Source organism: Genypterus blacodes, unplaced genomic scaffold (genome assembly GCF_046128005.1).
Source record: "Genypterus blacodes isolate CSIRO-AG114 ecotype Tasmania unplaced genomic scaffold, CSIRO-AGI_Gbla_v1 ptg000030l_1, whole genome shotgun sequence".
NCBI lineage: Eukaryota > Metazoa > Chordata > Actinopteri > Ophidiiformes > Ophidiidae > Genypterus > Genypterus blacodes.
The window spans coordinates 4,061,569-4,082,082 of record NW_027466843.1 but is presented as its reverse complement, the minus strand read 5'-3'; the positions used below and the strand labels follow the sequence as shown (position 1 = coordinate 4,082,082).

General features: G+C 44.7%; 3 protein-coding genes across 5 annotated transcripts; 1 reads left to right on the top strand and 2 right to left on the bottom strand.

The window, feature by feature from the left end:
• Positions 1–184: 184 nt before the first annotated feature.
• LOC142994664 (rho GDP-dissociation inhibitor 1-like) lies at positions 185–13,914 on the bottom strand. 3 transcript variants are annotated; one of them, XM_076145470.1, is made up of 6 exons: positions 13,821–13,914; positions 9,754–9,942; positions 8,659–8,739; positions 5,818–5,897; positions 4,764–4,827; positions 185–4,618 (listed from the first exon to the last, which is right to left on the bottom strand). In XM_076145470.1, exons 2-6 carry the CDS (start codon positions 9,938–9,940, stop codon positions 4,419–4,421), a joined length of 612 nt encoding a protein of 203 aa, XP_076001585.1. In that variant the 5' UTR covers positions 9,941–9,942; positions 13,821–13,914; the 3' UTR covers positions 185–4,418. The 3 variants fall into 3 exon arrangements, with proteins under 3 accessions (XP_076001585.1, XP_076001587.1, XP_076001586.1); XM_076145472.1 differs by having other exon boundaries at positions 5,818–5,894; XM_076145471.1 differs by lacking the exon at positions 13,821–13,914 and adding an exon at positions 13,524–13,623.
• Positions 13,915–15,251: 1,337 nt separating this feature from the next.
• Positions 15,252–16,451, top strand: anapc11 (APC11 anaphase promoting complex subunit 11 homolog (yeast)). The gene is made up of 3 exons (XM_076145546.1): positions 15,252–15,430; positions 15,576–15,685; positions 16,174–16,451. The coding sequence occupies exons 2-3, from the start codon at positions 15,577–15,579 to the stop codon at positions 16,317–16,319; spliced, it is 255 nt and encodes an 84-aa protein (XP_076001661.1). The 5' UTR covers positions 15,252–15,430; position 15,576; the 3' UTR covers positions 16,320–16,451.
• A 643-nt stretch (positions 16,452–17,094) lies between these two features.
• Positions 17,095–19,522, bottom strand: ppp1r27b (protein phosphatase 1, regulatory subunit 27b). Its single transcript, XM_076145707.1, has 3 exons — positions 19,058–19,522; positions 18,510–18,660; positions 17,095–17,709 (listed from the first exon to the last, which is right to left on the bottom strand). The coding sequence occupies exons 1-3, from the start codon at positions 19,278–19,280 to the stop codon at positions 17,586–17,588; spliced, it is 498 nt and encodes a 165-aa protein (XP_076001822.1). The 5' UTR covers positions 19,281–19,522; the 3' UTR covers positions 17,095–17,585.
• Between the last annotated feature and the right edge of the window lie 992 nt (positions 19,523–20,514).

The following is a 20,514-nucleotide window of genomic DNA, read 5'->3' as shown; positions in this document are numbered from 1 at the left end:
ACTCAGAAACAGTGACTTCCTGTGTTCCTCAAGATTTAGCATATAACAGATAATGGGGCCAAGACTCAGCTGTGCCTGTGAGGTAATGTACTCGGGCCTCATGTTTGTTACTACTGAGCTAGAGGAAGTTGTTAGAATGCATTCATACCATCGCTTGCAAAAGATCACAATGTTACAGGCAGAGTTGAACAAAATCTTTATTGACCAATAAGAGCAATCACAAATGATGGAATACACAACCCCACCGGCATGCCAGCTATTTCATACAAACTGTACAATGTGAGGAATGTATGGAGCAGGAACACATCATCATATTCAGTCAGCAGAACAAACATGTATTACATCCATGATTTTCTTTTAAGCACATGTCCGTCTCACTTTCATCTTCCTGGTCAGTTTTCTTTTAGAGTCCTCCTCTCAGTGATTGACAGTGTGGGGCCGGCGTCACAAAGATCTCCTCAGAGGCGTTTAGAGTTAGCGCTGCTTAGGTCTGCTGTGTCTAATGTGAGTTACACAACGGCACAAAGGCCCCCATATTTAAGTTGAAGGGGCGTGGCTTTGTGGATAAGGCTATCAAAACAAAAGCGGTTTCCGTGGTAACAATGTCACCTACTGACTGCAACAAAACAGAAAACAGCCATTTAATCGAGATTAGTAACAGCATGTGGAGAACTGGGATGTTTCAGGGGCTTTCTGGCTCATCCAGGAAGTTCAAAACAAACAAAAAAGGCACCAAGTTTTTTTTAAATAAAGTAAAAGTAAAGTAAAGAGTAGTAAAGATAAAAGTAGGACTACTTTGCTGTGGACTCTGTGTAAACGGAGAACACCGGCATTCTACCCGAGCCGACTCGCTCTTTCATCAGCAAGTCTTAAAAGCTGAAAGTGCTCGACATCAACGCGGAAAAACCTCATTTTAAGGAACATATAATTCAGATTCAACATCCAAAACACGAGGCTTCGACTGTGTGCCGGTGGCTGGATGCTACTAAACTCTTCATCTGTGGTCAAAATGATGAGGCGTTCAAACCTTCCTGTTCAGTAGAGCAGGGCGGTAATCTTATGATCAAATATGAACAGAAAACAACCTCCCTACTTTACTCAACAGAAGCATTTGAACACCTCCATTTGACCATGAACAGTTAAGAACCGAGCAGCATCCAGCCTCTGGAACACAGCCGACTCCTCGTGTTGTGGCGTTGAACCTAAACTTCACACTCCTTACAGTGAGCTTCTACATGTCGACATCAAGCGGGACAGTAAGTGACGGCCTCAGACTTCCTGTTCCCTGTGTGTCTTTGTGATACCGGCCCCTGATCTCAGCAGTGCCATTTGACTCATCAGTGTTACTCTTCAAAGGCTCAAGTCCCGGCTGTTATCTGTCGCTAAGCTCCCGTTCCCGAGCCCGGCCGCCGCCGAGGTCTCCAGCAGCAGACGGCGGCCGGCTCGACCTTCCTCCTGTGCTTCCTCTGCTAAGAACTCCTCACGCTCACCCTCATCTCATTGACTTGCCGGCTAGTCCGCCGCTCTCCAACCCCGGTTCTACCGGGGCCCCTGTCCAGCAGGTTTTCTATCCCGCCTTAAAATGAATTACTTGCACCCGGTACCCCGAGTACCCAGGAGCACGCCTGAGAACTTTGAATACAAGGTGCAGGCAATTTATGTACCGGCAGGATAGAACACCAGCTGGACCCTGGGGCCCTGGCGGGACCGGGCTGGAGAGCCCCGGACTAGATGGACACGCGTTAAGAAGCAACCTGACTGGGCAAAAGAGAGGGAGGGGCTGATGATAGGGGAATGGTTTACATTAAGGCAAAAACAAAACAAAAGTAGTCAATTTCATCGCTGTTCTTCTCCACGTGATCGCAGTGATAAGGCCTCGAGGCTGGAGAGCGCTAATATTCATCCATGCTAATCTTAGTGTCTTGAGGCGCTTGTTTTGGGCGGGGGTCGACCCTACTAACATTCAGTCATTAGTCTGGCAGATCGAAGCGATGCCTACTTTGGGTGTAGCGAGTGTGTGCAGCAGCGTGGGAGGAGCCTGTATCCACTACAGCAGGGCCACAGATGGTCATTAGTTAGCAGCGAGGACAAGCCCTTTGGTATACAGACGACCTGATAGCGAGCTGCTTCAATCACACAAACACACACACAAACAAGGCATGCAAAGTCTGCAGAGCTCCTCAGCACATCCACCTCCAAAGACATAAGGCAGCTTTCAGAGTGCGACTTCACCCGGCACCTGTTTGTCTCTCATGTTTACACCATTTGCTTTGATGATTTACATTCCAGTGAGAGGTTTTCGCTCGAGACAGAATAGCCCCGCGGGTCGTTAACGGCAACACGTCGGGCCTGTGTGATGACGTTCCCAGATTCCCCCTCTTTAAGACTTTCCCCGTCAGACCGGACTGAAGACTATCCTGTTTCACCACGCAGGTAAGCAGATTCAGGCTCTGTTCTATCAGCAAGCAACCTAAACATGACTCATCTCCATGGTGATTCAAGTACAACCAGTGGCCACTTTATGAGGTACAATTGACAGAACGGCTCTACAAGAAACCCAACCTACGTGAGGTTTACTCTGTGCAGTGACAGAGGAGTGGATCCGCCTCTGTGCTCTCTGTGATGATGCAGTCGCTGCATCGGACTTGGACTTGTGTGTGAATACGACACAATGCAGAACAACACCGCAGCAACACAAAGACCACCGGCTCGGACCAACTCCCCTCACACTGTCACACTAACCTCACTGAGATCGGATCTATTGTAGCGCTGTTGTACCTAATAAAGTGACCGCCGGGTGCAGAGGTGGAGTTCAGCCGCTTGTTTGTTTGGGCAACAGAAGAAGAACGCTGTGGAGATCAGATCAACCCGCCGGTTTCTCAATCCGGGGCCTCGCGTACCAAAGCGCGGCACGTTTTCCATCTCTCCCTCCTCCCACACACAATGAGACTGTGTGTGTGTGTGTGTGTGTGTGTGTGTGTGTGTGTGTGTGAGGAACAGGGAGAGATGAGAAACGTGCAGTGCTGTGGTACGCCAGGCTCAGGATTGAGAACCAAACAAACAAAACACTTCCGCTGCGGTGTGACGGAAAAAGACTTTGAGACGTCTGTGGGGGGAAAAAGCCTGGCAGACAAAATGAAACGATCGATACTACAAGTCTCACATGAGAGACACGAACTGGGTCTGACGTCACGCCCACGCTTTCTTCTTCCTCTACTGAATTGTTTCTCACAAGGCAGGTTTTGGTAATTCTCGTATGAAAAGTCAGCGAGCGTGAAGGCAAGCACATGTCGGTTGGTTGAGGAGGGGGAGGGGGAGGGGAGGGGGGTGCAGGTGGATGCGGTGGGGCCCGGCTACAACCACAAACAGCTGATTAATACTAACAGTGATGCGTGGATACAGTCACAACATACAACCATCGGTACACTTATATAAAAAGGCAAACAAAAGCTGATTGTACAGTTGCTTTTTCCACGTGTACGTCTTACTGAGAGAGGAAGACGCCGTTCTGGAGCGGTGGAAGGCGAGGTTAATCTCTTCAAGCAGCAAAAACTCAATCACGGAGGGGAGGGGGGAGAGGGTGGGGGGGTGTCAGAGAGAGTCGGGCGTGGCTTCTCTCGCCGGTCGGCACTGAAGAGTAAGCGTGACCGATTGTAGTGTGCGGAACGACGCGAGGAGCGCTCCTTGTTTGTCCGCACGGTGTCAAGACTCGGCAGACTATGTTTGGCCTTCATCCCGAGGGCCTTTGAGGTCGCACGCTGCCACCGGAGTCTGGAGGTCTTGAAGCAGTGATGAAGCTTTTCCCTGCTATAGCTTTCAGCTCGGAGACGTTTCAGCACGTTCCAGGGAAAAGCTTCATTCTGCTTCAAGACTTCCAGGTTCTGGTAGAAGCTTGTGGCTTTAAATGCCTTAAGAATGAAAGATAAACATTGTTTGGTGAATCTGACACCCTGTGGAAAAACAGAGCAGTGGTCCCGGTGTGGTCCTGCATGCTCTCACTCTGATGTTTAGCTCATGGCGAAGGGTTTACAGCAGAGGGGAGGCCAGGCCGGCGCCAACGTCAGCGTTGACCTCCTCACCCCAGCACTCTGTTACGGTGCTACATGACACAGCTCGGTGTGGGAGGGGCTACAGGTCGGGCGGTAGTGAACAGCGGTGGCTGTGGGGCACCCGGTGGGACTTTAGGAAAGGCGGTGAGGGACGGCCAGGGACAACTGCTGCTGCTGCTGCCGACAGAGGCGGGAGGAGGCCACGATGTGAGACAGCGAGGTGGAACTAAGGCGTGAGCATGAAATGCACGACAAATAAAAACAAAAGAAGGCTGAAATGGCAGACGTGGAGTTTAGAAATGGGGCGGGGGTGAGGAGCGTCCGGGGCTGAGGATTCACCTCCCTCACCCCCAGACACAAAGGCCTCTTTTATTCCTCCCAGTCTTTCTTGATGTTGAGGTTCCACTCCCAGGACAGATGGTCGTGCTTGTCGTCGTCGGTGAACTTGGAATTGATGGTGTAGTGTCCGCGCGCCAACAAGCCTGTCGGCGTCTCCTCCAGCGGGGTCAGGATGTCGTATTCCGCCACCCGAGGACAGTAACTGCCAACCATGTAGTCCGATTTGTCAACTGTCACAAGAGACGGGGAGACGGAAAGATGAGGACGCTTCATGCGGGGCTGCGACTAAATACAACTAGTGTTACTGATGCATCCTTTGGGTTTTTTTCCAATCAAAACTGCTCTAAATATACCATGTGAAAAGTGCCGACTCACCCTTCACTCCTTTCCTGAACGTGTGCTGCACGTACTTCAGACCCGACACGATCTCCCTGTTCACCTGAGACAACACAGACCTTATTACAGACAGACGCTCGGGGAACAAAGCTGAAACGCAAACGGGGAAAACGTGTTGTGTCTTTAAACTCTTTGTATTCACCGAGTTGTCTTCTCGCTCTCCTGCTGTGCTGTATCTAATTGTAAATCAAATGAGTTTCAAAATGACCTGTGAGTTGGATGTGGGAATCAGCTTTTGTCCCTTCTTTTCTGACTTTTGTTTTTCTTGACTCCACATAGACAGAGTTGAAGTGTGTGTGTGTGTCTCTACTGGGGCGCAATGTTCTGCAGACTCATTTTTCAGACACAATTACGTCTCCGCGGCCCGACCAGTCTTGTCCCAATTCCCAGTAAACGAGGCTGAGAGATAGAGCCGTGGCCTAATTTGGAGGACCCAACAAGTGGCAGCCATCGGTATCCCACAATGCACTCTGCACTGGTTAATGTAGTGGAGTGAGGTTCAATCTGAGTTACATTTCCGTTACGTTTTCTTTTTTTCAAACTAAATGCCAGATAGAAGTTTGTATAATGAGGTCACAGGGTCATGTCAATATTACTGTTGAGGCGATCATGAGTCACTGCTGAACATCACGTCACACTAATAAAGCAAAGACAAAGCACTACAGGATGCAGGTCCTGTTCACCGCAGCGGTGTGATGATGTTGTTGATCAAACGCTTACAGCTCAAACAGTAAACTGATCCACTTTCAAATATTTGACTCGTTGGATCCGAATGCAGTTTTGGTTTCTGTTGACTAGGCTGTCTCTAAAATTTCCAAAAGAGGATTTGACATTAAAAACCTAACATGAGCACTAACTGAACAAACTGATCATGACTCGTCAACTGCACAGAGACGACATTAGAGATCTGTGACTTAGCAACAATGATAAACAACACCGCAGCGTTACGGCCCCGAATGACAAAATACAACCCTGTTCTAAGGAAAGAGATTTCCTTTCAGATATCTTTGTGAATAAGGCATGGATGGCTCACCTTAAAGCTGATCTTTATTTTGTATTCAACTCCCTCCTTCAGCACAAAGGACTTAGTCTTCATGTCGTCCAGTTTCCCTGCTAATAAAAAAACAACAACGTTAACATTCAGCTCACAACATGAGACTGTGTGAGCTGAATATTTGTTGTTAACATCCTTCCCCAAGTAGCATTGGGAATACATTTCTAAAGAGGATGAATCCAGAGAAACATGTTTAAGTCTTACATTGAACATTTAAGACAGCATTGAGGTCACAATGTGTTGAGGGGATTCAAACACCTACAAACTGTACGAGCTGAGGTTTGCTCCATGCTGGACTCGGCTGCTACATGCGGCTAAAAGTCAAATTCTATTCTAATTGTCAGTCTCAGTTATTGGCTGTTAAATCCAGATGTACTAAACATTAGGCGGGTATCTGTTGCTAGTGTCCAAGAAACATATTGTTATAGTGTTGCTGTCTTTTAAACGTTTTCTATGGAGAATTTATTTGGAAGGTCATGTGGAATACATACATACGTCATCAACAACAACGGCATGAACATACAGGAAGTGGACAAAGGCTATAAATACTGTAGGTTGAGCAATTTTGAGGTTTGAGGTAACGTCACCTGGATTTACAACTATTTGTAGATAACTGAATAGGTGAGGCGATTTAGTGTCACCTGTTGTGAAGGGACCAATTAAACATCTCTCTAAAATAATGCAATGACGTACAGGGTGATGTCATTGATGCAATGCTGCCACCTGCTGGACATGCTGAAAGGTGCAGTGACTGTGCCACGCTCGCTGAGAAAGAACAGCAAATACTCAACCAGCTATAGACTGAATACATATTTGGATGTGAAGATTAGTGCTCATTACTGTAAAGCAGTGGTTCCCAAACTTATTCCCTCACGCCACGCCCCCCCCCCCCCCATATGTCATACGAAGAAGTATGGCCTCATTCATTTTACCTGAGGCGGTACTTATTCATATCGCTCCTCTTCAGATCCCGCACCGCGCCCCCCCTAGAGGGCTCGCCCCCCACTTTGGGAACCACTGCTTTAAAGACTTCTTTTCATTAAAATCAGTCCCTTAAATAAACCTTATCAGCTATAACAGACATAAAATATGTGTGCATTTTTTTATTCGTGTTCTAGCCTCTTGGGTTCTGAACAGCAGCTTGAGATCCACTGAGTCATAATGGCTCATGGCACCACCAGGCTCGGTGTTTGGTTGGAGTATTAACCTGCAGAATGTTGCTCCTCAGCTAAGCTTGTGTCAGCTCCTCCACTGAGTGCCAGAGCTTTGAGACCAGATCCTTGTAGCTGCATCGATTCCTGGAATTGATCTTTCTCACTGACTAAGCAGCATGTGACTCACAATCAGCACCCTTTTACTTCACATTCACCCCTCTGATGTATTTCCCTGCCAACAAAACTATTTCACCTCCTCATGTATTTAACTATAAATCTGTGTGTTCTCTCCTCTCCTCTTTCAGTCTTGAAGTGTCCTTAAGACGAATTTGTATGCATTTGCAATACGATTCACGTCTTGTGTCAATTAGTCAAACACAGCGTATACAGTGTGTGTGTGTGTGTGTGTGTGTGTGTGTGTGTGTGTGTGTGTTATGGTTCCCTCGGGCCGCCGAACCACTGACAACGTGTTTTAAGTGTGGCGCTATGTTACATATACAGCCTAATGAATGTGAAAATAAACTTTCTTCAAAGTCCAAATTCTTATTTTTGGGAACATGTGAACTCCATCCAAATTCAAATGGATACTGAATGGCTTGTTTAAATGATTAACAGCATTGTTTTGGTCAAATGATTGAAGCTAATACTAGACCTTAACATACATCCTCCAAAACCTTCAAACAGAGAGGATTTTGTTGCTGTCTGAATGTTCTTGTCTATCTAATAACAATACTTGTCCACACATTTCATTATCCTGTGGTTTTTCTTGCTGCTGCACGTTTGTTTATCTTTGGATAACAGATTGCACCTTTACTTTTATCAAGATAATACTCCATTTGAGAGTTTCATACCTGAGTGAATAACAGAGGCAAAGCTGGTATTTAAAGCTGCTGTCATGTGTTGTTATTTTTGGAGTTAATCACATTTAAGAAAACTGAACATTAGCACCAACTATCAACTATCTATGAATGAGATCTAAAACTATTGTTCTGGCAGTAATTAGGAGTTGATTTTGTTTTATTTACAGAGTGAGAAGGCAGCAAACTAAAATAATCCAGTTCATGTATCTCTTATAGACCTCCATACAGGTAATCAATAACTCATTATTGCTACAGCATGGCTCAGCATAGATACAAACCTCCACAAAGGGCTTTGAGGCTAAGGCAAGGCAAAGCCAATTTATTTATATAAAACAGTTCAAACACAAAGGCAATGAAAGGTGCATTACACGAGATAACATGCATTAAAACGCCACTTATGAGACGATGGGAACAAAACAAACATGCAACATTTAAAGATGATGAGTAAAATAAACTCCAACGAAATTAAAAAATAAAGTAAAAATCAATTCAAATAATCTATAGTGCAGATATTTATCTGGTTAAATTAAAAGCAGTGCTAAAAAGAAAAGTTAACGGCTGATTTCTCTTGATTTTAGTCCGAGTCAATTCAACTTTAAATGTTTGGATTTATTGATTTGATTGACAGTGTGTATATAAGAACTCTAATTAGTGTGTCTGACTAACTCATCATAAGTGACTCATATCATCTAAAATACAAAAGAATCTGAGGACCAGTTAGTTCCTTTCTCACTTCTCCATCTTATCCCAGCTGTGAGAGCTTCAGACGCAGCACACTTGATGAGACGTCCCAAACAAAGACTCACCTTGCAGGTCCAGGGTCAGGGGGGCCGGAGCATCACAGACCAAAGTCATCCGGGTCACCTGGACATTTGGAGATTTGGGATCTGGGGACAGAACAGATGAAACACATTGTGACATGTAGAGGACAACTATGGGAATAACGCTGTAAAGTGTGTTTGGAACAGTTATGGATTTGTTTCCTTAAGTGCAGCCACAGGTTAACAGCTCACCGTCCAACACTTCTGACTGTGGCATAAAGGGGCTGTTTGATTTCTAGAGAAAGGCATCGATGCTTTCACGTGTGGCTTCACCAAAGCCAACACCTCACCGACTGTCTCCACCTAACCCTCTAACAGTTCTGTAAAAAACTGCTCCAAATATTTCCAAGTAGACTGCACAGGATGCGTGTCCTGTAACCACCAGCCGTCCAACCTCAGGAGAGCTGAAATGAGGACGGCTCTGCTGTAGTTGGGACGGTCTCTGCATTAATTAAGACTTCAGTCCCAACGGAAGTGACAGTTTCTCTCTGGCATGCTGATTATCAGAAAATATTTGGACACAGGTTGATCTGTTTCTGGTGTAGTCGACACCACAGATGGTCTGAGAGGCGGCGCAGAATGTTTCATGTCATTTCTTTGACCACAGACAGGGAGGACATTTATGACCACAGCTCTTGTGGCTTTGCCCACAGTCAAGCTCCGTCTGTGCCGGAAATAGAGAATGTCTGTGACGTCTCTGTCTGGAATCCATGTGGTACACACACACTGTTTTCATCTCAGTTCTCTTTACTGTGTTTCTTTCAAAACAAAACTGCTGTGACAAGTGCAAACAACTAGAAGCAAAACAATCAAAGCATTATGCAAAACAAGTACTGTGAGGATTAACCTTGGCCTCGTTAGAAAATAGATAAACAAATGAATTAGCTACTTCACTTCAGAATCTTTAACTGTGATGCCGACTGATCATTTCACTGCACCTTATAGAATAACCTTTGCTGCTCTCTAACACATAACCACAGAGGAACATGTCATCATCACTTTAACTAAATACAAAACAATCTCCCCAGGAAATTCTTCACATGAGCCTTTGAGCTGAAAACCTGCTGTTGCCTTTCTTACCGATGTCAGTGTGGCCGGCACCCAGCAGGGCTTCCTTATACTTGCGTAGACTCTCATCGTCCTTATCCAGATCTTGGATCTCTTTCAGACTCTTTTGGGCCGGTGCCTTGTAGTTGACAGACTCGCCCTGGTCGTTTTCTGCGGCAATGGCTGCGAGCTGCTCTGGAGTCACATCATCCTCAGCCATGTCTGAAGAAACAAGAGGGGGAGAAACGCAGCAGGTAAGGCAGAGGAGACAAACGGCAGAAATGAGAAGAGCCACATTTGAAGGCTGAAGTCAATAGCTTGTGTCAGGTTTGATATTATGGTTGCTCCAAGAACTGTTCTGCTCGCTAAATCCCAGTAGAGGCCAATTCACTTCAACAGGAGGAACATAGTTCTACTTTTCAAGGAAGCATCTGTTCTATGCTGCACAGAGAAGACTGACAAATGAGGACGAGTGTTTGTTCCTGAACGGATTCAAAGGGAAAAATCAAAAGAAAGAAACTAGATTCAACAGAATGCAGTATCTTCAGAAAGTTATGACTCCTCCAGTGTCCAAAACAGACAACAATGGCGTCAAAGAAGAGGAGAGGGCAGAAAACATGAATATTCCAGAGCGCAGCATGGAGCCATGTCTTCACTTGCCTCTGCGATGAGGCTGTAAAACACCAGATGACCGCCACCCTGACAGAGAGGAGTGCTGATGTGGAGCGTCAAGCCTACAGATTGAACAGCTCTTCCTCTGTGTGTGTGTGTTTATATAGCTGCTCCTGATGATGAGCGAACGCCGGCTGCTGCATGATATCATCTGAACACACTTCTCTGAAACAGCATCACTACCGCTCCGACTGACTCTCCGAGCCACGAATGAGGTCACCTCTCACAGGCCCGCACCCTTTTTATTGGGTGATAGGAAAAGCACTCTGTTACTATGGCAAGAGTCAAATGATCCTGCAGGAATGCTTAAAAAGAGATCAGTCAGTCAACTCTCCGTCACTCTCTGGCTCAGACGCTCGGACACATTCGTTCCATCACAGGCGAAAGTGACACAAAATGAAACAGCGGCACTTTTAATAGGGGATTCATCATTTATAATCAATCATAATTTGCTTGTTTTTCACAGATTTCATGGATGCCTGAACTACGACTAATGAATATTTTCACTATCCACAAACGCTCAAGCAACAGGTCTTCAATTTACAATCTTTTATAAATGATAATGATCATTGAATGTTACATGGCTTGGATAATTTGTAAACACACACACACACACACACTAGATAAGAATCCATACCAGTCATTTTAGGAAATAAGGAATGAGGACGACGAATTACCAACACATAAGTACAAAACTATAACTGAGCCAATGTGACTTAGTTTTGTTTGGCAGCAAGTAGTTTCAGAGGGTTCATTTATTTGTGTGTGTGTGTGTGTGTGTGTGTGTGTGTGTGTGTGTGTTAGTGTTAGCTGGAAAGAAATCCTCATGAGACACAAAAGCAGGAAGTTCTCTGTTTATGCCAAAGACTTGATGTTCACATTAAGGAGGTCCCCGCCCGCAGCACCACAGTCTGAACACGCCTGGAAGAAGCCCGTGTCAAGACTCTAATGTATGATGTACGCATCTGGAAACTGATGGGATTTGCGTGATGATGACCACAGCGGGCCGTGTGGTGGAGATTTGAATTGAAGTGCAGCTGCTGACAGTGGCAATACTTACAAAAAAGCTGCTTAGAGAAGTACGGGGAGTGTGTGTGGAAACCAGCAGGATGAAATAATAATGTGGATTGGTCTATTTGTTACAAACTGAAGGATTCACTGCAGTACCAAATACGCAGCTTTCCTCTGCCAAACATCATTCCCTCCTCCACCGCTTCTCTCCTTTGATTCTCTGTAGGCCATCGATGCAGGAGAAACACATTCACTAACAAATACAATTTAACTCACAATGACACTTTATCTTAACTATAACTTCTATACTTATTGTACCATTTATATTTATGTAACGTGCTTATCTGAAAGATGACCGTGCTCCTAATCGTATATATTATTGCTTATTTTTTTAACTAGTTTTCTAAACTATTACACTATTTTTAAAGCCGTTACTCCCTGCTGCTATGAGAATAATCTTGTTTATTCTCGTTTGGAACACTTGCTGTTGTAGAATGTAGTGAAGACGTTGACACAATTAAGCACAAGTAGAGGTCAGGATAGAAAAACAATCATGATCTTGTCGACAGTGGGAAGAATAGAGCTTATTATATTGGAATATACTACAGAGTTCAGGTTCCTCCTTCTGTCTGACGTGCCTGAACTAGCAGTTGTCAGTGGAATGTCTCAGCAGCAAGGATGCCAGAGATCTGCGGCGAGTTTGCTCCTCCGCTCCACCGCCACACTCACAGAAGCCGCATGAATCCATTGACAATGAGGGGGCGCTTGGTGCTCATCTGTAAACTGACCACAGGCTCCAATTAAACCTATTTCTTCCTTCTTGATATCATAATCTAAACCTGTGCCCTGTTCAAACTGTTGCATATTGGTATTTTTGCTTTAGTTACTTTGTACTGCAGGAAAATACGACTGCATACATCAGTCAGCGTTCCTGGAAATGAATACACAGTGAACCTGGTACAGGATGGTGCCTGTGACAAGATACTGCAGCAGGGGAGTCTAGCCTCTTCTCATCTCAAAATGCACTCCACTGTTCGGGCAGGACTGAATTTGATACCCACAAGAGACAAAATTCAGATCAGGGCTGTTTAGAATGGCAGCAGGGGTGGCAGTGTGGGGGGAGGGGCTTCAGAGAGAATGCATTATGCAAGTGCTGACATTCAAACCTCTCTGTCGCCGTGGGGACAACAGTGGTTTCTCTTCTCTTACATCCCTGTGCGGTAGCGGGATGTTGGCTTTAATCAGTCACTTTTTATGGTTTGCCTATTACATACAAATGTCTAAGAGAGAGGAGACTTAAAGATCATCCGATTCTTCTCCATCATATGCAAAAAAAAGAAGAAGCTCAGATTGGTTTGAAGTGTTACGACCTAATCTAGAGCAGCACTATGAGCGGTCTCATCATGTGCATGTCGTGCACAATGTCAACGGGAGAGCTATTATGAAATTTCAGGAATGCAAAAGGCTGGAGAGTGAAAGGCCCACCGCACCCAGCTGCTCACTGGAGACAGGAGAGGAGAAAGTTCCCATTCAGATAAGCAGGGAGAGAGCAGGGGAGGCCAGAGTCTCATATCTGCATCAACATCCTCCATCAGGACAAATCCCTGTCAGTATGAAGTAATAACAGACAACAACCGAAAAATATCCTCAGAGTTGACAGAATGCGTGAAAATCATTTGATAAAGCTGTGACTGAAAGTGCTTGTTTAAACTGTTCATTCTGATTCATCAATTTAAAGATCCTCAGAATAAGCAGACTGAATGCACCACTATGGGCTTCAAGACATTTGAACAGGCTTTTGCCACAGTTTGACATTTTCTAGACAAAGTGATGAATCTGGTTAAACCCTAAAACCCGACATCCCATCATTCTGTTGGTGAATGGACAGTTTCTTTCTTACAAACAAAGAAACAGACCCGCTGTGTTATTCTATTCTTACGTGCCGCTACCATTATGTTACAAGTCTACGTGTATGTCAAGCCAAGAATGATGCTAAGAGGCTAACCGCAGCTATCAAACGCTATAAATCTCTGCTATCAATGTATACAGTTATTTGGGGCACCGGCTAAAGGCACCGCTATCTAGCTGCTGTAATCCCTAAATAAAGTTACCGAACATACCTATTTCACGGGTTTACAATTGTAACAAAGGAGCTGGAGTTTTCTTGGCAGGGACCGTGGAGGTTTGAACACAGGGTGGGACTGTGAGGACATGTAGCCTGAGGGGAGAGCTAGTTAGCTGTCTGCTCAGAACAATTCAGCCAAGCTAACCTCAGCCTGGGAGCTAGCGCTAGCATGACAAGTTTCCATCAGGTGAAGGAGGACAGGAATTAAATTAAAGTCAACTGGCCGCCGTGCACGGGTTAGAGTGTCTGTAGAGAAGGCGTGACATGCCGGTGTGATGTCTCAAAGTGTTACCTTTATGTTAAACGCTGCGGTGCCTTCAGGTGCCTCTGCAGTAAAGTGCTCGCGAAGCTCAGCGCCGCTCCTCTGCAAGTATGGCGAACAGCGATCGGCGCCGCCCGCGCGCAACACGTTTCCGGGGTCAGGTGCGCGCGCGCTGCCCGCAGGTGACGTGCCGAGCCGCGTGCGCTCAGCATCCCTTTCTGAATTGCAACTATTTATTAATAATGATAATCATCATAATAATCATCATAATAATCATACTAATAAGGATGGATGACAACGGCTCAGGGTGAACAGAAACTGTGTTACTTTCTTTTAATTTACTTTTCCTTTTACGATTTTTTTTTGAGAAGAATCAAAATGTAAAAAAAAAATTAACTTCAAGTGTAGAACAACAAATGTGACATTGAAACAAATCTGTCACAAGAGTTTTGAGGTATTTTAAAAGATGAGCGTGATGCCATGATACTACTTTCACCAAGCCGGCGCAATCATCTAATTAGACGAATATGCATCATCTGTAACTAGAAATGGGAGGGATGCCACTGGGAATTTGCAGACTGAAGCTGTCAATGGCATATTGGGTCACAGTACTGGGGCACGAAGCTCCCATCCCATCAAGAGCGTTGTTAAAGATGGTCAGGAGTAATAATCTGAGTCTACTCTCAGGAGCTTTGGAAGGGTCGGCAACACAAAAGCTGAAAATGTGGGTCTGTGCAATCTTAAATACAGTAAAGCTGTATTGCTCCTATATCAGCAACTTAAAACAACAAGTGTAGACCTCAATCTTGACCGGGAAATAAAGCGAAAACTGATCATGTAATCACAATAGTTGAAATGTATATTGAGCAACAGATATTTGATATTTACAGATGGATCTAAAGAGGGGGGAGAACAGGAGCAGCAATTTTCATCTTCAGCCATAATGCAGCTGTGAAAGAAAGAGTATCTGATCATTAAGCTTTGATGTCATTGAGGTCAGCTTTTCACACTGCTGATGCGCAGAGTAGCCATCTCTTAGATTTTGAGGTCAAGGTTGGTGAGATTCCTCTGACTTCCTGAGTCAGAAATCCGACTACAGGGGGGTTTCAGTTGAAATTTCCAACTGGGAACTTGGTATAAGTTCTTCTCTTTTTCAGTGTTCTTCATATATCTTTAGATAGTTTGCAGAAATGCAGTTAATAACCTTCAATCTCTGCAAACAATTAAGAGCCTACACACCACAGAGTCTTTAGGGGCCTAGGCAATGCGAAACACTGCCATTTCTCTCCCAAGGGTCTACTTGGGAGATATGTCAGCAAAATACAGAGGCATTTCATAAACTTCTGAAAGGTAACAGGTTTACTGGAGAGAATTTAGTTTTTGTTTATTAGTTTTTTGACATTTTCCTGTTACTTTAGTCCAGGTGGTGGCGGTATTGCACCAATTAACTAGCCTGTCAACCGCCAAAACTCAGAAAGAAGAAGAAGAAGAAGGAAAAAAGCGTTAGGTTTGTGTTGACAAAGTGTGAAGGAAATGACTTGTAGTTTTTTATGAAGCTCTATCACTCGTCGTGTGTTGGATTTATAAAGACGACGTGGACAGAAACTCCAGACGCTGCTGAGCTTAACACGCTGCCCGCCGTAAGTGAACAACTCTGTCCGCGAACTGATGGAGGAACCAGTGGGTTAGCTCCGGCAGCTAACGTTAGCTGCGCGGATTCACGGATGTGTTTTTTGATTCCCTGCGCTGTATTTGATGTCTTTTGTGTCGCTGTCACACTGGCAGGATGAAGGTGAAGATACGGCAGTGGAACGGAGTCGCGTCCTGGCTGTGGGTGGCCAATGATGAGAGTTGCGGGATCTGCAGGATGTCCTTCAACGGCTGCTGCCCGGACTGTGAGTCGTACTAACCAGAGTGAGAAAGGGAGATCTAGAGAGAGGGACAATCAGAGAGAGATATAGAGATAGGGACAATCAGAGAGAGAGAGAGAGAGAGAGAGAAACAGGAGTAGAGGGAGAGAGCGAGAGGGACAAACAGAGAGAGTAAGAGAGAGGAACTCAAAACAGAGAGAGAGCAAGAGACAAACAGGGGTAGAGGTAGGGAGAGAGAAAGACACACACACACAAACAGGGAGACAAACAGGGGTAGAGGTAGGGAGAGAGAGAGAGAGAGACACACAAACAGGGGTAGAGGGAGAGACAGAGAGGGACAAATGAAAACAAATAAAGGCCTGACATATGTAATGAATCTATAATATATGAGTTTCACTTGTTTGAGTTGAATTCCTGAAATAAATGAACTTCTCCACGATATTCTAATGTTATTGAGACGCACCTGTACTGTCGCCTCCTGCCAGCTGACCTGTTGTGTTGCCCCCTTGCAGGTAAGGTGCCAGGAGACGACTGCCCGCTGGTGTGGGGTCAATGCTCACACTGCTTCCACATGCACTGCATCCTGAAGTGGCTCAACTCCCAGCAGGTCCAGCAGCAGTGCCCCATGTGTCGGCAGGAGTGGAAGTTTAAAGAGTGAAAGCTGCTGCTGTGCTGTCCGTCCTGTCGTTTTTCTATCAGCTGTACATAAGCCTGTTTGTATGTTTCTGTGCTCCACCCATCCAACACATAGTCTGTTGACAGATTTGATGATTGAATAAAAAAAAATGTAATCCTACGTGTGTGTGTGTGTGTGTGACAGCTATGTTCTATTTCTAAAAATGTGGTCATTGAAACAAATTATTTTTCAGTCTATTCAATCTTTCTCATCCCTTGAAAATGTCACAAACTACCAAACAACCGGCCCATTCAATGAAATGAAGTATTAGTTGAGTTGAGCCTACCTGAGGTTTACACACCAGTACAAATACACCGACACACATCTCCAGAACTGCACCGATAGCCTGACCTTTAATTAGCCCAATGCAATAATGTGTCTGCATCATGTGTCGCATTTTTACATAGCTCAACCCTGATGCAGCTGACCAGTCAGTGGTGCTGCGGCAGCGGAGAGTAGAAATGGGTCGATGTGTTTCTGCACATTAAGAGCATCGCAACAGTTTCAAATGAGAGCTGTAAAAGACAATAACATGAAACATCTGTGTCACCTTTAAGCTGTTCAGCACTACTTCCCCTCAGAGAGCTTACTGTGGTTATTTTGAGTCCACTTGTTTTATCTTTACACGACCAGGGTCATGTTTCAAGAAGCAGGGTCACTGGGTTTTGTGCAGTACACTGTGGGTTATTGAAAGAACTTGGGCAGAAAATTGATTGCTGAATAGATTTTATTTAAAAAAATATAAAAAGTCAATCAAAGTCACAATCAAAGGCATCTAAATACAGCAATTAGGAGGCAACAAATTCACCACAAATCCTCTTGGGCTTGTTATTCACAATCATCTGTAAACTAGTACACGCCTGTTTGTAGGTGGCATACAGCAGCAACATGCATTCAGAGGTGCTAATAAGCCGAGCAGCAATAACAGGTTCATGTTTCACAATATTCAGAAGCCTTCCTAATCCAATGGACATCGAATAAAATCAAACACACTGAAAATGATCATCATCAACCATGATTTTCTAAAGTATAAAAAGTACAAAAGCTCTTACAGCGTCGCTTGAGCAAACACTAGGGAATCTGTACCACTGGAGGTTGAGGTTGGCAGGCAGCTAAACTGTCGTTCACAGTCCTCTACCTTCACAGCTGAGGCAACTCTCAGAATCAGGCCGCAGGGCCGATTCTGTCTTTTCTGTCCGCTTCTACTGCAGGTTTCGCAAGAGTTTGTACTTTTACAGCCCGGCGCTCTCAGTCACTGACAGCCACCCCGAAAATCTCCAACAGCTCCTTGTGGTCTGGTTCAATGAGATCAGCTGGTTTCTCCCCACACTCGTTTTCGAGGGTAGGGTCAGCGCCTTGTGAAAGAAGGTACCTAAGAGAAACACAATATAACACTGATTAGTGGAAGAGACATCCGATGCTGCTGGTTTGTCATGTGGACAAACCTAAGGCGGGTTGCTGTCATACTTCAGTGTCAGGAGGGTCAGCGAGGGCCAAGAATGCAGCAGATCCGCAAGCTTGTCTTTCATCTGTGTTGTAGGAGGCTGAGCAGTTAGTGTGTGTGTGTGTGTGTGTGTGTGTGTGTGTGTGTGTGTGTGTGTGTGTGTGTTAGTGTTTTTGCCTTATATGTACAAACATGGAGAGTCAGCTGCCCCTAATTGACTTCATTGTAAGATCATTATATGGAGGAGCTGACTGAGCTGAGGCTGTTTACAGCACGATCAGCCGCATTAACACCTGGGATTCAACTTTGCACTGAGGTACAAGGCCGTGGCCAGGATTCCTCAAATAACAAGAATACAACGCCAGATTGGTGGCAATTCTTCAGCAAAAACATATGATCAGTAACTAAAACAGTCCACTGTGTTATTTTGCATGTTTTATCAGCAGGCTGTTTCCACTCACAGCCAAACTTGTGACTTAGTATCTCAAAAATTGGATTTACTAAAATTGGATTAACTACCATTTGAACTTGCTTACAAAACAATCTGACTGAAAAACTCAACAGTGAAGGATACCAAGTCAAAATGTATTCAATCATTTCCTGTGTTTGGACTTGTGGAGATGGGCTTACATGTCCACATTCACAGAACAGATGCCATGTGCCTGTGGATATGGTTTTGTTGCTTTGATACAGAAATGAATTACTCTGGAAGCAGTCTGGATGCTCACCTTGCAATGTGGGGGAAGCCGTCGCTGCAGGACATGTGGAGCGGCGTCCATCCCTCCTCGTCCCTCTGGTGGATGTCTGCTCCAAATTTGAGCAGAAGCTGCACACAGTCCAGGTTCCCTGACAAGACGGCCTCGTGGATGGCAGCCATGCCTGCAAAGAGAAGTGGCAATGTCTTAAGAATGATAGAGAACCACTGCTGAAGGTCAGGATCAGTGGAATGGTTTTATGCAGGGGCTTTGGAAAACCAGCCTGGTTCTAAGTTTGACTAATTCAATTTTACTCAACCTGCTTGAGTGGTTTTGAGTGGTTCTTTTCAAATTCTTTGAAAAGTTGCAAAACATGAAAATAATCCAAATTGGCAATGTTTGGGGAAATTTCTAATCCTTTTTCTGCATTTGGGGTTTTAAAGGGTTAGTGCAGATAGAAAATTGTTACAAAAATATAAATTGGTGGTCAAAAGTTTCTCCAGGAAAGATTTCATACTGTTTCATACCGTCCCTGCAGAAAATATAGGAAAATGTCATCTGAGCCTTTCATGATATCTCACCAGAATGGTAGATGGTCTCCAGACTGACTCTTCTAGTTCGCATGAAGCCTCCGATCCTGTCCAGCTCGCCCTGTCGCACGCAGTCCTGGAAAACGACGTCATTTGGGAAGTGGACACTGCGGAGGGTTTTACTGGGATCGGAGGTCTTGTGTTCATCTGGGGTGTCACAGTTCTTTACATCCACATCCTTGGATGCTGCATCCTTGCGCTGAAAGTACTTCATACTGACCAGTACAAGACTCTGTACTCAGAAAAACAGCTGCAAAATTCCGCACAATACTGGAATAGGAATCCTAGATTGCGGTGAAGATACGAGAGCTGAAATGTTCTCCTTTGGAAAGATGACTGATGGGAGCTGCCCTGTGTAGATCTTTTGTTGTCCGCTGTCCTACTGTGTATCAGTGCAGATGATCCTCTGAGGATTAGGACCTCCTGCAGATCTTTATATACTCTCTGCAGAACTATTTTAAGAGCAGACACCTCACAGAACCAATAGCAAGATTTAGAAAATGAGTACCCCCCCCCACCTCCCCCTCAGGACCTGTCACACGTCTCCAGCTATGACAGCTAGAAACTTCAGCTTGTTTTCAACCCTAACATAACCAGATGCTGAGATGGGGTGGGGCGGGTCAAGAGTTCAGGAAACACTGGCATTAACATGTTTTACGGTTGGATGTCAGCACCAACAGCAGGGGCACGGGGAGGTGAAATGCCATCAACACCAAGCAACATAAACAAATGTTATGTCTAGAAAAGGCTGTTGCCATCGTAGTCAAGTACTATCTTTATCAGTGACACAAGCTTTGGATGAGTAACAATGATTTCCAAATGACTCAGTGATTTGCATCATGCTCTCGGTGACAAGGAGCAGAAAATTGAATATTTGAGCATATTTTAATAAATTACAATTCTGTTAGGGCTGTAATCATGAATCTTTACCAAGTTTTCAAAGTGATATTTATATTAGCGAGATAAAAAAGGTAAATTCGACCATAAAATGTAAATATGCATTGTAAAAACAGTTCAGTGTCAGATAAATGCATTTCTTAAGGCTCGTATAGTGGAGAACAGAATCTCACATGGATATACCCAAGCAAGTGCTACCTTTGCTTTTCACTAGGGTCCTGGTGCAGCTTGCTCCAGTCTGTGTGGATCTTTTTTAAGTTTTCCACATGCTATGGGTTTCATCGACAGATTCATTACTATGTGTGTATCACATCGGATATGTTCATCTACTAAAACAAAAGCACACATCCAGCAGTCTGATCCACAATGATGGAGATTAAATAGTAAGAACATTTTTCCCTAGCATGCCACCGTTGCTACAATGAATTTTGAAATAATATAATAAGATAAAAAAGTAATACAGGAAGAGCGACTCATTCTAAATTGGACGATGATTTTAGAGTTAATTTCTTTTACAAAAACATCTCATCTTCATACCCGAGTCAGCTGGA